Source organism: Hypanus sabinus, chromosome 11 (assembly GCF_030144855.1).
Source record: "Hypanus sabinus isolate sHypSab1 chromosome 11, sHypSab1.hap1, whole genome shotgun sequence".
In the NCBI taxonomy this organism is placed as follows: Eukaryota; Metazoa; Chordata; class Chondrichthyes; order Myliobatiformes; family Dasyatidae; genus Hypanus; species Hypanus sabinus.
In genome coordinates, this window is record NC_082716.1 from 75,493,840 (window position 1) to 75,511,769 (window position 17,930).

General features: G+C 44.0%; 1 protein-coding gene across 3 annotated transcripts in view; it reads left to right on the forward strand.

The window, feature by feature from the left end:
• The window catches only part of LOC132402121 (regulator of G-protein signaling 8-like), a 40,463-nt gene that overhangs the window by 11,778 nt on the left and 10,755 nt on the right, over positions 1–17,930 (forward strand). For 2 of the 3 annotated variants that reach the window (XM_059984726.1, XM_059984727.1), the window contains exons 2-3: positions 10,504–10,592; positions 17,231–17,341. In XM_059984726.1, coding sequence (XP_059840709.1) covers positions 10,504–10,592; positions 17,231–17,341 — 200 coding nt within the window. Of the gene's footprint in view, positions 1–10,503; positions 10,593–17,095; positions 17,143–17,230; positions 17,342–17,930 lie in introns of all 3 variants that reach the window. The other variant, XM_059984728.1, reaches the window with a different exon arrangement.

The following is a 17,930-nucleotide window of genomic DNA, read 5'->3' on the forward strand; positions in this document are numbered from 1 at the left end:
CCCAGAACCATTTCAAGCTGCAGGACCCTCATCAGTGACGCACATAGAACCCATGCAGTTAGGGAGATACGCAAACACGAGGAAATCTGCAGATGCTGGAAATTCAAGCGTTTCGGGCCAAGACCCTTCCTGTTAGTCCCGACAAAGGGTCTCGGCCCGAAACATTGACAGTGCTTCTCCCTATAGATGCTGCCTGGCCTGCTGTGTTCCACCAGCATTTTGTGTGTGTTTCAGTTAAAGGAAGATCTCCTTTAACCCCCAAGAGCATGAAAGTTGGTGGAGAAACAACTTGTTCACTTACTGCAGAACAGCCCATCACCAATGCAACAGATGTCCACTGCATCCAGGAAACGGCACCACCAGCTAGAGACAATGGGCCTTCTATCTGGTAAGATCCCTGGCCCCTTGTTCCAACACCACAGCCCGACCCACTCTCTCTATCCTCCTCCACCGCCCGACAGTTCTATGTACACAGGAGGCTCTGGTGGATTCTTGCACAGCAGGCAACTTTCTGGACTGAACTGTGTGTGTGCAGCTTGGACCCTCTACTGAGCCAATCACTCACCCCTTCACATCAAGGCCATTGACAGGCATCCCTTGGAGTCTGAGATGGTCAGAGCATGCACACAGTCTGTGCACGTGAACATTGGAGAGCACTCCCTCTTTATCACCTCACCCAACACTTCTCCCATCTTGGATTATCCCTGGCTCTCCACTCACAACCCTCACTTCCCCTGGTCATCCAGTTCACCGCTGAATTGGGGACCCGCCTGCCTGCACCCTCAGTTGACATCACGCTGTAAATCTGAGGAAATGGAGGAACCTCTTGACCTCATAGGAATACCAGTCCAAGGGAAGCCAGCTCCCTGCCACCTCACAGACTACATGACAGTGTGATTGATCTCCTCCCAGACACCACACCTCCTGAGGTCATTTGTTTCCCATCTCCTTTCCTGAGATAGAAGCCATGAATGACTACATCACTGAAGAGCTGCAGCATGGCATTATTTAACCATCTCACTGCTCAGCCAGTGCAGGATTCTTTCCTGTCAAAAAGAAAGATGGGGGTCCCCATCGCTGCATCAACAACCATGGATTAAACAAAATCAGTATTATGAACTGTTATCCTCTCCCCTTGATGGATAGTGCATTTGAAACACTCCATGGGGCCCAGATCTTCACCAAATTGGATCTATGGGGAGTGTACAACCTGACTCTTATCTGTCAGGGGGATGATTGCAAGATGGCATTCATAACACCCATTGACCATTATGAATATTTGGTGATGCCTTTCGAACTTTACACAGTCCAGCAAATTTCCAAGCTTTCATTAACAAGATACCTCAAAACATGCTGCACAGGTATGCGTTAGTCTACCTCGAAGGCATCTTCATCTTTTTCAACGACCCCCAAGGCCACATTTTTCATGTCCATTTAGTCCTTCAGTGTCTCCTCAAAAACCAACTGTATGGCTATTTTGAGAAATGTCAGTTCCACAGCCCAGTCATTTGCTTCCCGGGTTATGTCCTTTAACCCCAAGGATTAGCCGCTGACCCAGAGAAATTGCACATCGTCGTTGAATGGCCCCGACTCTGCTCCCTCAAATAGCCACAGAGCTTCTTGGTCCTCTTCAACATCTGCTGCCATTCATCAGCAACTTCAGCTAAATCACGGGTCCTCTCATCTCCCTTACCAAATCCCCTACCTCACCGATAACCTGGTCTGCTGCCGCAGATCACACTTCCTCTGGTTCTTCAGAACCAGATCCGCCAGGCCTGCTCCAGCCAACGCACTTGATGACCGCATGACAGCCGTGCACTCTGAGGCACTCCAGGGGGACGCACTCCTCACCCCTCTCTGGCCATCCAGATGCACAATGGACTCCAGATTTTCTGCGACGCCGGTTCTGGTGGCCTACTATGATGCAGGTCGTCGCTGCCTGCTGGTCAATGTGCCCAGGCCAATCCTCCAACCAGTGGCCCTCAGGTATCCTGCAGTCCTTATTGGTCCCTCGACACCTGTGGTCCCACATCACCATGGATTTCACAGGGCTTGCCTCCTTCCAAAGGGGCCATAGTAGTCAATGGCAGTGCTGGACTGGTTCTCCATGGCTTCCTGTTTCATTACCCTTTCCAAAATTCCACCAGCCACCGAGACAGAAGACCTGGTTTTCCAACACTTTCTACAGTTCGCCTCCACTGTCTGCCGGGGCCACACAATTCATCTCTCATTTCTGGTGAGCCTTCTGCTCCCTCCTCTGCATCTCAGAGAGCAACAGTCAGAAAGAGCCAATGAGCAAATTGAGAAGTTTCTCCAATGATTCACCAACTCTAATCCTCCCACAAAGGATCGGCCCTGGGCTGAGTTGTCCCACAATCTACACAACTTCTCTGCCATGGGTACATCACCTTTTGAAGTGCTTCATGGCTACTAACCCCATTGTTTCCTGTGGAGAAACCAATGGTGGGGGTCCTGTCCACCAGAGCCCTGGTTCACCACTGGCAGAGTACTTGAAAGAAGGTATGGAGGGCCATCCTAGCTGCAAACATCTAAAGCTGTCATGCCAACCACTGGAGGTGCCCAGCCAGACAATTCCATCCAGGGGACCGTGTCTGGTTGTCTAGCCAAGATCTGCTCCTGTGCATTGACTCTCGCAAGCTCTCGCCCCGGTTCATTGGTCCTTTCAAGATTACCTATCACATCAATCCAGTTACTTGCCATCTCCAGCTGCCACCTACCCTCAGGATGACACCTATCTTCCACGTGTCCTGTCTCAAGCCCGTTTCTATGGATCACTCAACACTGTTGAGCCTGCACCTCTGGAACCTAGTACGATGGAAGGTGGTCCAGTGTATATAGTTCAGTAATTGATGGATTCACGTTGTCATGGATATGATGTACAGTATGTGGTCAACTGGGAAGGGAACGTCCCAGAGGGGAGGTCTCAGTTTCATCTTGGAGTTCTATCCGGATCGCCCTAGATCATTTTTTGCCTCCATTATTAAGGGGAGAGAGTGGTCCTCTCAGGCCTGCACAAGTGGGCACCTCCTAGTTTCCACCCAGATGACAGGATATACCTGTTCTTCATTTCCATTTGATCACCTGCAGCCTATTTAAACCCAGCTCTGTTCCACAGTCCTTGTTCACTGATCGAACCAGCCAGCCTCAACCAGTTGCTCATAGCCTGCAGTTACCTTGTTGCCTGTGGCATTTAGTATCTGTTCTTCCTCGCTTTGTGGCTCCTCAAGGCTTGCTACTTTTGCAGTCTATTACTAAATTATCATTCATCGCTGAATCGTCTCTGTTGCTCTGCTTTTGCCCCCTTTACATTTCCTGACACCTACTTAGAGAACTTCTCTCCGAAGCACAATGGTCTGAAGGTTGCCTCCCCTTCTTCAGCACTGGGCATGGTGGATTGTGAAGACAAACTCTGTGATTGGAATCATGCTTATTCATTGAGTTTTCAGTCGTGTCCAGTGGTCATGGATTTCATCATCAGCAACTCAACCAATTTCATGCAGAGTTGCTGTTTTAATCCAAATTTAATCTTTTATTTAAACAATTCTCTCATCATCGTTCCATGAGTATATGTAGTCCATGTGTTCCTTACTCAACTGCTCATTTTTCCATTAGGAGCTGAGTTAGTCATCAGAGATGTGTCTCTCTCTTAACAGATAGCCTCCTTCACCTGGAGCTATCACTTTGGAGTCAAGGATGACTTGCTCCCTCACTCTGGCTTTGTGGGTTCCAAGGTAGCTGATGAGACCAAGAAGGGTTCCTTAAACGCTGCCACAGAGGGTGGCTGGTGCAGCAAGTGGGAGGGTAGTTCGGGCTGCACTTAAGCTGGGCTTCTGTGTGCTCCCAAGAAGAGACTCAATTTTCCCAACTTCATACCTGACCATTTCACCAGCCAATCCAAATCTCATTAAATCTATTACAGTCCTCCTCACACGTTTCTATGCTCTGTGTTATTTAGAATCAGTCTTTTCTCCTTGGAATGGTCGAGGATGAAAGGTGACTTGATAGAGGTGTATAAGATGATGAGAGGCATTGATCATGTGGATAGTCAGAGGCTTTTTCCCAGGGCTGAAATGACTAACATGAGAGGGCACTTTTTTAAAGTGCTTGGAAGTAAGTACAGAAGTGATATCAGCGGTAAGTTTTTTTACGCAGAGAGTGTTGAGTGTGTGGAATGGGCTGCTGGTAATAGTGATTGTGGCGGATATGATTGGCTCTTTTAAGAGAATCCTAGATAGGTACACGGAGTTTAGAAAAATAGAGGCTAGGGGTAACCCTAGGTAATTTCTGAAGAAAGTACATGTTTGGCACAGCATTGTGGGCCGAAGGGCCTGTATTGTGCTGTAGGTTTTCTATGTTTCTATCCCCAACACATCTTCTCCATCTTAAGTGGTCATAGACTGGATTTCCAGAAGTTACATTGCTTCATGAAGGCTTTGAGAACAGTGTAGAACTATCTTCTCCAGCAGACCTTTCCACGTTAGAGCTGGAAATACAGTGTCTATTTTGGAGTCCGGTGTCAGGCATGGATAACAAGACTTACTCAAGTGAGCCAAATGGATGTAATTAGGACCCCAACACTGGGGATGTTGTCCTTGAAGAGGGGAGTGACATTTTTTCCCTTATCTTACCCGTGGATTTGGAGGATTTTGTAGAGATAAGAGTGCTGGGTTCTCTCTGGTGTTTGAGGTGCATGTCATAGATGGTCCCAGTGCTAGAAGCACACAGAAGGCAGGGTAGGGTAGTAGACAATAAGCTCTGTGCCAGGTTTGAGGTATTGATATTCAAACACTTTCTCTTGCCAATGGCCAGAGGCTGTAGTTGTGTACTGAAGGCAATGGCGAGTTTCATCAGCGACCTCTGCCTTCATTGAGAAGTGCCTCCTGAGGATTAGGAAATAGTGCACAATATCTATTGTCACTTTGATATGGTGTTAGGGATTACTTTAAGACCATTAGACATAGGAACAGAATAGGCCTTGGCTTATCGACTCTGCTCAAACACACCACATACGTTAATCCCTTCACTCCCAGGATCATTCCCCTTGAACCTCCGCTGAACTCTCTTCAATGCCAGCACATCCTTTCTCAGGTAATTGGCCTAAAGCTGCTCACAATACTCCAAGTGCAGTCTGAGCAATACTTTTTAAAGCCTCAGCATTACGTCTTTGCCTTTATATTCTAGTCCACTTGAAATGAATGATAACATGGATTTGCTTTCCTTACTACCGGCTCAACCTGCAAGTTAACCTTTAGGGAAGCCTGCATCTTGAATATTGAAGTCTCTCATGACCATCATAACATTGCCTTTTTTACATAAGTTTTCTATCAGCCCTTATAATTTGTAGCCACATCCTGGCTTCTATTCATGGTCCTGTATATAACTCCCATCAGGGTCTTTTTAGCCTTGAAATTTTTAACCTCTACGTACAAGAATTCTACATCTTCTGATCCCATATCACCTCTTTCTAAGAAATTAATTTCACTTTTTACCAACAGGGCCACCCCACTCCCTTTACCTACTTGCCTGTCCTTTCCATACAACTTGCATCCTTGAATGTCAAGCTCCCAATTATGATCTTCTTTCAACCATGACTCAGTGATGGCCACAGCATCATGCCCACCATTTTGTAACTGTGCAACATGATCATCCACTTTATTCCATAAAGTGTGTGCATTCAGATAAAACATCTTTAGTCCCATATTCATCACCCTTTTCAATTTTGCTACCATATTACCAGAAGTTAAATTCTTATCCCTTTCTGAATTTTTCTTTATCCTGGAGATTTATGTAACCTCTCCTGCACTCTCCTTCCCTGCTACTTTATCCTCGCTTTTCCAGACTGTCATACTGTTGAACCTGCTATTTTGTTCAAAGATGCACAACAACCCATCCTACCGACCGTAATTTTGCCCTATCATCTACCTATCCTTCACAGACTCACTACACACTTCATCTACTTGTATACCAACTGCCTCATCTTCTGAGATTGGAATGTGCAACCATTGTAAATATGTAATTCTGTAAAGTTAACTGACTATATTCACGATATTAGTTAAGTAGGTGATTATAGCTATTGAAACGGTAATTAAACACATATAGTTTGTGTTTAAGTAGTATAAACACTGTATCAGAAGAGCGACATTCTCTTGGACTCACTCTCCTGAACGTTTGCTTGACATTAGGGTGCACAGAGACTGGGTCTGCTATACACCTGTGAGCATTCAATCTGCAGATAGCATCCCATGGTAGCCCTTGAAGGCTTTAGGAATCCTGAAAAAAAAGTTCAAGCTAATCCCTGCAAGTTAACCTTTAGGGAAGCCTGCATCTTGGATATTGAAGACTCTCATGACCATCATAACATTGCCTTTTTTACATAGATTTTCTATCACCCCTTGTACTTTACACCCCACATCCTGGCTACTGATCAGAGTCCAGTATATAACACCCATCAGAGTCTTTTTACTTTTGAATTTTTTTAACTTCTTCTTACAAGGATGCTATATCTTCTGATCCCACTTTGAAGTGGTAGCATGATAAAGATTATATTTGTTCTGGCTTTAGATAAACCCACCCAAAGCAATAAAAAGTTACACTATGTACACATAACCCCCTACTTCCCAAACTTGGAATGTCATTAGCAAACAGATAAACATTTATGTACAATTAGACAGTATGTGCCACAAAGAACAATTGCCAAGATATGTCAGCACAATACTAAAATGGTTCTAAATCTTATCAATCAATGATTCAATATGACAGGCACTAAACATAAAGAAAGAAGAGGTATCTGTATTTCTTCCCAACAGAGAAAGTTAAGGCCAGCATTGGCATTAGTTCAAAGGGATTAAGACTCCTGATCGTCATAGAGACACAGGCTTCCTTCTTTTTCTGGAGTGATCCTGGTTTAAGCAGTAATCTCCCAAAATTCCACAAAACCACATACAAAGCCTTCAGGGAATTACCAATATGATGGACCTTTCAGTTTCCCAATATAGCCTGTGATTGCCAGTCCTCCTGCATGATCCCTGCCTCCTTATCCTACCGGTAACTGACATCCACAAGTGTATAATCCTATCAGAGATAGACCAGCTCCAAGTCCCAAACCCACTGCCAACATCGCTGAGCACCAGAACCACCAATAAGCAGGCGCTTTACAGCACGCACCCAACCATGCCAACTTCCAGGGATTAGACGCTCTAACTCTCTGGAATATGGCTAGCCGGCATGGCCCCTTTAAAGATTCAGGACCATACTGCTAATTGGCAATCATGTTTTGGGTGCCAAGAATTGAATATTTAAGGAGCATCTGGATAGAGCCTCCATGCTCAATCATAAGCCCAGCCAGAGATAGCGTCTAGCATTTTGTTTCGTGTTCAGTTCTCGATCCAGTTTTCCATGTCTCAATCCGAGCCTCAGATACTCCAGCATTTGGGTCCAAACCATCCTTGTCAAGGACTCTCATCACAGCAGATGCCCAAAGCCACAAAAATACTCAAGAATCCACTACAATCATCACACAAAATCCCATGATTCCAAAGTCCACAATCGGCTTGGCTACCTCCATTAGCTTTTCAATGGCTGAGATAATGAAGAGTAAGGTTCTATCACCACAAAATGGATGAAGCCTTCAATTTCATGCTTAATGATATGAAGACATGAAGGCTGGAGGTGCTGTGAATAGTGTAAAAGGTTGCTGTAGGTTGCAATGGGATGTAGACAGGATGCTGATTTGGATGGAGAGCTAACAGATGGAACTCAATCCAGAAAAGTATGAAATGATGCACTTTGGAAGATGGAACTTAAAGTCAGAGAACAGGATTACTGGCGGTGTGGAGAAAGAGAAGGATCTTGGTGTCCAAGTCCATAGGTCCTTTAAAGTTGCCATGTAAGTTTATAGAGTGGTTAAGAAGGTGTGTGGTGGGCTAGCCTTCACTAGACAGGAAAATGAGTTCAACAGCTTTGAAGCTCTATAAATCTCTGGTTAGACCACACTTTGAGTAATTTATTTAATTTAGAGATACAGTATGATAACAGGCTCTTCCAGACCAAAAACCCACAGCACCCAATTACACCCACGTGAACAATTAATCTACAAAACCGTATGTCTTTGGAATGTGGGAGGAAGTCAGAGCACCCAGAGGAAACCCATGCAGACACAGGAAAACGTACAAATTCCTTACACGCAGCTGCGGAACTGAACCTGGGTCACTGGCGCCGGAAAAGCGTCACACTAAATTTTCTGATTGTCTCATCGTAGGAAAGACATGGAGGGAGAGGGGATTTACCGGGCTTCTCCCTGATATATTTTATGAGTTAGGGCTTTTCTCTTTGGAGCAAAGGACATTGAAAGGTGGCATGTTTGTGGTGTATAGGATGATGAGAGGCTTAAATAAAGTAGACAGCCAGGGTGGCAGTGGGCAATACCACAGACAGCTGAGTGGAGGAAAGTCTAGGGAAGATGTTAGAGGTAGGTTTTTTACACACGCAGTGATGTGTCTGGAATGCACTGCTGGTGGTGGTGGTAGAGGGACAACCAAAAGGAATATTTAAGGAACTCATGGATGGACACATGGACAAAGAAAAATAGAGGATTTAGACTGCATAGGAGAGAAGGATTAGATTGATCTTGTAGGTTTATATGTTTAGGTTGCAGAGCATCATTGGACAAAAGGCCCATCCTGTGTTATACTGCTATATGTCCTATATTCTGTGATGCTTTAAGATGTGTGTTGGAACACTTAGAACACAACAGACCGAGGCATCCAACACAGCAACACCTTAATGCCCTTTTGAGGTACTGTGAAACTTGAAGACCACTGCTAACAATGTGGGCAATTGTCCTAAAGTTTTTTTATTTCTGGATTATCACATTATTTGATACTACGCTAAATGCAGAGATTTCAGAAAATAAGGCAACAGCTCAGCCCAAGGAGGCTTTAGGAAGGCCTTGAGAAAAGAAGGATGTGCGGAGTGGTTTAGTGGGAATTCCTGACCCTCCCCCAACCCCCAGCACAGGCATGGCTGACAATAACACATTCGGAATGCATGAGACTCCAGAACGTGCATCCACTTGAGCAGGGCACCTGCACCCTGATCCCAGATTTTTAGAGCTTTTGTTCATTCCTCTGGTTCTGCTCTCCTCTTTCTGAGTACTGTCAGGCAGGTCACTCCTACAAATCGTCCAGGCAATCTCCTACTTTACAAATAGGTAGCCAGCCTCAGACGGCGTCATCATTGTGTGAAATTAATTTGAAGCAGCACTCTTATTAAGAGTAGTGCTTCCCTCAGCATGCGATACAGCTCTTCATTGTTCAGTGGCAATAAACTCAACAGCTGCCCAGCATCGTTCTATTTTGTAAGTTCCCAAAGAGGCCATCAGCATTGCAAATTGCAAGCTATTTTGGACTGTGACTGTTCCCAGCAATCCTTTTTCCATCGCATTTATCATGTGTTATTATTTCTCTGCTCTCCAAAAATGTGCTTACTCTGTGGTCTGGTGTTTTTATCTAACAGCTTTGGCCTTCGGGAAATGATAAATGAAGGCTGGCTTATTCTTCATTAAAAATCCCTTCCCACTGCTGCTGTTTCTTAGGCAAATATAGTCATCTCTATCCAATAGAAACAAAAGCAAAAAGCACATACAGAAAATGCTTTAGCTTGTTTTTGAAGTAGGAGTGTTCTTACTATGAATCCTAAAAATTCAGTGAACTGCACATAATCCAGAGACAAAACAAACTATGTCATTCACACATAGTTCAATTCATTCTGAGCACAATGATCAAAAACATAAGAAATTCTGCAGATGCTGGAAATTAAAAGCAACGTACACTAAATGCTGGAGGAACTCAGCAATTCAGGCATCCATGGAAATGAACGGTTGACGTTTTGGGCCAAGACTCTTTTTCAGGTCTGGAAAGGAAGGAGGAAGATGCCATAATAAAAAGGTGGGGGGAAGGGAAGGAGGATAGCTGGAAGATGATAGATGAAGCCAGATGAGCTGGAGAGAAAGGAATCTGACAGGAGATGAGAGTGGACCATAGGAGAAAGGGGAGGAAGAAGAGCACCAGGGGGTGATAGGCCAATGAGAAGAGATAAGAGGCAAGAGTGGGGAATAAAAGAAAAGGGGAGGGGGAGGGAATATTTTTATGGAAAGGTGAAGTCAAAATTCATGCAAAAATCAAAACAGGGTTATCTTTGTACAGACTGCCATCAATCATTTTTGAGAAGATGGGAGACACACAATAAATAAAAGACTAATATGTCCTAGCTGCTAATGAGTCAGTAAAATGCACACAATTTGCAGGATCAGTTAATGATGGATGACAAATATTTTTTGTGCTGTAGCCAATGGAGTACCTTCCTTATGTCACTTGCTAATCTCAATAAGGAAACATCACTTAAAATGTACTTAAGAAACTGTACTGATCTGCACTTATATATATAAAAAAAGCATCTTTTGGTCTGCTTCTCCTGTTTCTATAGCTCAGCTTGTCACAGCTTCCGACAGAGAGCTTACCTGACTACGGAATTCACAAAGGAAAACTCGCCAAGAAAAAGACCAGCACAACACAGTGAGTTTGTCCTATTTTCTCTCTCATTGGCTTTTCACAGTGTGATGCTCCAGCTGGAGCATTGTTCATCTGGATCAGCTTCCTACTTCAGTGCCGTCTATCACGCCTGCAACAGAAACATTGCTGGGAGCTGGCTTGGGTTAGATTTGTGAAAAGTGATTCCAAACTCAATGGGATTGTTGATCCATTGTCAAAGATTCTCTGGAATCAAAGATAATCATTAGGTAGATGTTCTGTTGACAGAAATGCGCAGTTCACTAACCCATGGTCAGTCAATGCTTTATTCAGGGCAAAGAATGTGGCTGCCTAGGTGAATTCAATTCTTCAGCTAAGGGAGCCCCAGTTTTAATCACCAGTTTGAGATGACTGGGGACTGTTAGTTTAGCATACTGGGAGGGCAAGAGAGAGATCCTGCTCCTAACCATACTTAAATGAGCCAGACAGGAGCCTCAATGTGCTCTACAGTATGAGTGAACGATGGGTAATGACAATTAAGAGGGATACTAGATAATAACATACTCATGTTGGAATGAGAGCCCACATAAGCCTGGGAATTGATGTTACTGTCAATCCTCCAAGGTGTAATATTACCATGGATAGATACTGCTGCAAACACTTCCAGACGAAGGTATAAAATCGGGATGGGTATTGCAACTTGTGATCAACGTTCCCTCTAATCTTCTTGTACACCTGTGAAGACCAACCATTTGTCTGAGCAGGAAATTTTTATGTGTCGTGAAAACTGCGTGACACATTATATAAAAGAAAGCTTCAGCTGCATGACAAGAAAGGCTATGTGCGCGGGAGCATTTTAGTTACTGCGTGGCCACACTCCTGCACAGCCCAGAGGGATGGTGCTTGTGATCCATGCCAATTCAGACATCATCAAAGCGTGATTCATTCTTCAGGTAAAACCCACTTCCAACCACATCGACATGAATGAGGTCTCCAGCTTTCAGACCTCCAAATACAATCATCTTTGTGCAATCTCAGTTGAAATGAGAACATCATGTATATTTGAAGATAGCCTGCAGAGGCTGGAATCAGGAAGCACAACTTATAATTGCTTTTTTTGCCATTTAAATGAAAAATCTGTTGCCATCAGGAAGTTTGACTGGGTAATTTTATAACTTCCTGTAAGCTGTTCAGATACCGTCCAAATTGCAGATATTGTGCTCGTATCTACTCAGCTGGCTATCTCTAGCCTTTAGCTGCTAAGATGCTTAATCAATGTGCACCTCAGTAGTGACACCACTAGGAATTCTACGTTACTAGAGGTGCTGGTATGGCCATTCAGGATGGGGTCTCAAGCCTCAAGAGAAGAAACAAAGACAGAGCCTAGTCCCACAGAGTTTTGAGAGCCACCACATCCCTACATCACTCTGTCTGATAACACATCCATGGATTCAGCTTCTCTATGGATGGCATCACCAAGATATGCAAGATGCTGCCAGAAGAATTTTGCCATGGTCTGGTGCCTGGACTGTTGCCTCTGTGGAGGTCAAATTCATGTGGACTGCCATTTACCTTCACACAATATCTGTCCAAGTGCTCACAACAAACCTCTGCCAAGTCTTGCTTCAATATAGTATCAGGGGAATCACTGTATTCACAAAGGAATGATTTCATCGACTTTGACTTCAGAGACTTAAGCACTTGAGCTGACTCTGAGTCTGAGCTCTTCCTTTGTATTCTGGACTAATTACACCCAGAAATCTTGCTTCAATTCAATGAAGAATGGTCCAGGCCCTTTGAGTTGGGGGACTGCATCTACATTGCTGGCTTTCTAAGAGCCCAGTCAGAGCTCCCACAAAGTATCCAGTGTCTTCCTCAAAAGAGAATGATTCCCCTCCCTCAGTGTGCCCTTTGATATAGATCATAAGAAGGGTTTGCTCATCGTCAGTGCCATATTTCTGAGAAACATGGCTCACTCATTTATCCTGAGTGATTCCACAATCCTGGACACCTTAAAGTCACAGAGCTTGGAAACAGGCCCCTTACCCACTAACTATTTGCCATTCGTTTACTTCAGTCTTACATTATTCCCATTCTTTATTCTGCTCACATTCTCATTAACTGCTCCAGAAAAGTCCCCACAGGGCCTACTCACTCTTTAAAACTGGCGTGCACGGTCCGTAAGGAACCGTCTCCAAGTAATTCTGCGATCTCCCACTCCACAGCCAAGCCCCGACTGGCCCCATTAGCTCTCTAAATCTGGTGCATGAAGTCCACAAGGAACAATCTCCAAGTCAATCTGGAATGCATGAAATTTGTTACTTTGTGACAGCAGTACAAGGCAAAGACATAAAATGACCATAAAATGCAAAATAAATAAATAGTACAAAAGAAGGAATAACAACATAGTGTGTTGGTTCAGGGATGTTTCCCATCAGATGACTGCACGAGAGTCATGCTGGAGCTGCCAAATACTAAACAAACAAACAATAACATTCTGTTGGCTTTCTTAACTAACGAGTTGTACTTGCAAATAAGCCTTATGTGGAGTGTGCTCTGGGACACCATAATCCCTCTGTGTCTCAGAACTCTGCAGCTTATCATTTAAATAATGAGCTTCTTTCGTTCTAGGTCAATGATTTGGATGACGGAATGGATGGCTTTGTTGCAAAGTTTGCAGACAATATGAGGGGAGGTGGAGGGGCTGTGCTGAGGAAGTAGAGAGGCTACAGAAGGACTTGAACAGATGAGGAGAATGGGCAAAGAAGTGGCAGATGGAAATAGGGCAGTGTATGGTCATACATTTTGTTAAAAAAAATAGAAGCGAAGACTACTTTATAAATGGAGAAAAAATTCAAAACCCTGAAGCGCAAAAAAAGACTTGGGAGTTCTCACTCAGGATTCCCTAAAAGTTAATTTGCAGGTTGAGTTGGTGGTGAGGAAGGCAACTGCGATGTTAGCATTCATTTTGGGAGGATCAGATTATAAAAGCAAGGATGTAGTGTTGCACAGGCCCTGGTCAAGCTTCACTTTCAGTATTGTGAGTAGTTTTTAGCCACTTTTCTGAGAAGGAATGTGGTGACACTGGAGAGGGTTCAGTGGAAGTTCATGACAATGATTCCAGGACAGAAAGGCTTAATCTAAGATAAGATAAAACACTGTCATAAGATAAATTAAAACCCCAATCCTGAGAGGTAACTGGATGGATTTGTGGGGGAAGTGTTGAAGGAGAGGCAGTGGCACAGGTTATGGGCAAAAACATATATACGTGTACTTGCAGGAAGAAAACATACATGCTGATGCAGAGTGTGTGACGGAGATGGAGAAAGTGTGCCCTTGCGGAGACCCCATGTGTTCATCTGCGTGCACCCATGTATTTACATTCTAAACCACTTCACACTAAAAGAAATCACAGAAAGGCAACTTCCAAGTCATCCTGAGTCCTGAGGGACTGCTAGGATGTCCAGGGCTGTGTCAAATAATAAGATCAGTAGAACAGTCGTAGCTTATTAATTGGATCCTGTGTTTGGGAATGATGAAAGGGGAAGGAAGGGGGAAGAGGTCAAAAAGAGAAAGCTGAGTATGATTAGTGCTCTCAGCATCTAGCTCTCTACTGGGGTCAGCATGGTGTATTAAGGCAGTGTTTCTAAACCATGGGGAGGAAATGATAGGTTACATAATGAGTGACAGGATGCTCACAACATGAAATACGATAATGAAAGAGGACTTGGGCCAACAAATGTCAAGTAATGCAAGTTGAATTCAGCCTGCAGCATGAACGCAGAGTTTCATTGTTCAGCTGCCTTAGATAATTCTGCGAAGGTTTGTTGTTCTGTCATTTCAACAAGCTCACTGATTTCCTTTAGTTCTGACTTGAACGCTTGACCTAGGGCAGAACTGCAGATGATATACAGAGTTCATGGTGGGCCATTTTGTATCAGTCTTAAATTAGTCTAAACAGGGATATGAATCCTATGTTCTTGGTCCCTTCATTTTGCATTTCTGAAGAGGGCACTAACATGATGGAAGGAAAATCTCCTTTCCATGTTATTGCTTCATTAGCGCTTCAACATGCAACTAAATTAAATTGTTCTTTTAATTTTCCATTTCCCTTACAATGTTGAAGGAACCTATTGCAGCCTGTCAGGTCTAAACTGGCACATATTACAATCTAATTCCCCACTATGTTTACACTACATAATCTATATTCCACCCATTTCCGTCAATAGACAGTTGGTGGGGTCAGTGGTCTGTTTCTGTGTTGTATCTGTCTACGACACTGTAACTCCTCCAGATCATCTCTGTTGCCCACACACCATGGGTAGCGTACAGTGGCCAATTTACTTACCAGCCGATACCACTTTGGCATGTGGGAGGAATCCCACACCATCACAAGAAGAATGTGCAAACTCCACACAGACAGCACCAGGTGTCAGGATTGAAGCTGCAAGGCAGTGGCCTTACCAGCTGGAACACTGTGTGGCTTCAATTTCCCTCATACACGATTAACATGCACCTTCATCAAGTTAGAAAGTTAAAGCTTCTTTGTAGGATATAGAACATGGAACATTACAGCACAGTATAGGCCCTTCGTTTAACGTTTAACCTACTCAAAGATCAATCAAACCCTTCCCTTCTACGTTGACCTCCATTTTGGGCCTGATATGGAAACACCAATGCTCTTGAATGAAAAGTCCTACAAAAATTTGTGGATATGGCCCAGTTTGTCATGGGAAAAGCCACCCCACCATTGAACACGTCTACACAGAGTGCTTTCACAAGAAAGTAACATCCATCATCATGGACCCAACCGTCAGGCCATCCTCTCTTCTCACTGCTTGGCACGGGAGCCTCAAGACTCAAACCACCAGGACCAGGAGCAATTATTATCCATCAACCATCAGGCTCTTGAATCCTTGAATCTGTAAATGTGATTCTACAGTAGATATGTTAATCCTTTGGGATCTTAAAATGAAACAGTGAACGTCCACAGTCTGAGCCATTCTGTCTGTGCATGTCCCTCCTATCATAATGGAGAGAATGTTCTTCCTATCTTCCTGATGCATCGCACATGTGTGCATTTATTTTAAAGATTACTTTGCACTCCCAACATCGAAAGGTCTGGTTTTGAAATTAACTATGCTCCTCCTTATACATGTAGTTTCTGTGACTCCAGTAAAACTTCCCTGCCTTGCTATCAAAAGAAGTTTAAATAGGAAAATGAGCATTCATCATACAACTGAGGAACAGAATGTCAGATTGTGAACGTTCAGTGGAATTCAGTTAAAGGTATTTGCAAACAGAGCACATTGATATGGTACTGGTTACTGGTAAGCTTCACCCTCAAGGAGCAGACTGCTGAATTATTATTACATTGATTTAGCTTGCAGCTCTTACTGATATCCTGACCCTGAGCAGTGAAGGCACAGTAGTTTCGAGAGAGATGCATTCCTGTGGAGTGAACTAAGTGAAAAAAACAGAATACTGGTGGAAGTTCAAACTATAAACAGAAAATTCTCAGATCAGGCAATAGCTGCAGGGAGAGAAACAGGGCTAGCATTTCAGTTTGATGATCTTTCATTAGAATTGTATTAGAAACAAAAGATCACGATGTAAGGTTATCAATCTGAAATGTTAGCTCTGCCCGCTTCCAAAGATGCTACCAAATCAGCTGACAATTTCCAGCTTCTTTTTAATTTCCATCACCCGCAACATCGTTGCTCCTCCTTGCCTTCAACGTCCTCATTCCTCCTCAACCCCACCATTCTGTTCTTGATCTCCCGAATTGTTTTTCTGATTGAATTCCCCAAATCCTCACTTTGTCTTCACCTCTCTGAAAGTGCCTCATCCTCTGCCACAAATCTCATTTCCTCTTTAATCCACTGGTCCCCACCAAAATCCTCACAATCACGTTTTGCTGTTGAGAGACATGGTTGATCTTCCTCATGGAAGGCTTATTCTGTTGGTATTGCCAACACTGCCCTGTTAAGAAGAAGTTCACTGCTCAGAGTGATGCTAGTTTAGATACTGCAAGTCCTATGTGACTCCCTAACATGGGCATCTGTCCTTCAGGGATCAACTTCAAGCTGGTCTTGAGCGGAATAACTCCCAGGCGATATTTGGCAGTCACCCAACTGATACAACTGCCAAAGTGCTGTAGTCAGAGGCTCAGAAAGCTAAAACCTAATCGCAGAATCATTGTTGCAATGGGAATTTCTGGGAACCGCCAAAATCCTACATGGAATGGCAGCGGACGCCCCACCCCGTCTAAATACTCCTCCAAAACTGTCGAAATCAATATTGACAACTCAAGGGCTGGCCCCTCTGCAATGCACCTATTCACATCCGTGCCTGTCCTAAATCCCTGTTTAGGTGAAAATGTAATCACAAGTGGGTATCCATTCCTTTTGCTTCCCCCACCCCCCCACTTTTATTCCAGCTGCAATCAGTGGAAGGAAACGATCAGGAGTTAAATCTGTTGAATGGCGAGAGTACTCATGATCTCATCTCAGTCTGCCCTGCCTATCTGTAACTTTGTCTTATTTCAGGATCAGTGCTGATGTTTGAAGGAGTCGTACCGTATGTGATGTTTCCGGTGTGTATTTCCTTCTCTAAATTTCGTTGTACAGCGGCAGAAAGCAGGGAATCCTTTCAAAGACTGGGACTGTTGTATGTCCTCACAGGTCCAGAGCAATGAAGACACGGCTGGGCTGCTTATCACAGAAGTCCGACTCCTACAGCGACTTCAGCTCCTTTCTCCCCAGTAAACATGAGAAGCCAATCAGATGCTTAAAGTAAGTCATTGTTACTGGAATATGGGGGGGGGGGGGGAACGGACGAATGAAATCATTAATTAGTTCTAGCTTTTTAAAGCACCAAAGAAAAAAATCTCTGTCTGCACCCCACTCTGTACGGGGGATTGGCTTTTCCCGCGTCACCGGAGCCCCATTGGCCAGCCTCACCCATTTCCACCTCTCACAACGGGAATGTAGGGTTGGACTTCAAGAGGCATTAGCTTTAAGTAGCAGCATGTATTAAACTCATTTGCCTATGAAGGTATGGACAGTGCTGGGTTCAGCTGCATTAGGTACCAGATGATGTGCTTAAAAGACATTTCAGTGGATTTGAGGCCCAGGTCAGCTGTGAGCTGGCAAAATGGTAACACAGGTTCAGTGAAGTTGGGGGAACGAACAAAAAAAAAACATTGCAAGCTCATACTTGAAGTACAAAGCAGATCTTACCTTTGAAAAAGCCAACTTTTTTATTTTGGGGATAGGGTCAGTGGTAGAGAGGGGAGGAACTGTCAATAAAATGAATCAAAATCCAGGCAAACACTGCAGATAAGGTGAAAATATGACTTTCCAGTTTGGATCTTCACTGTTT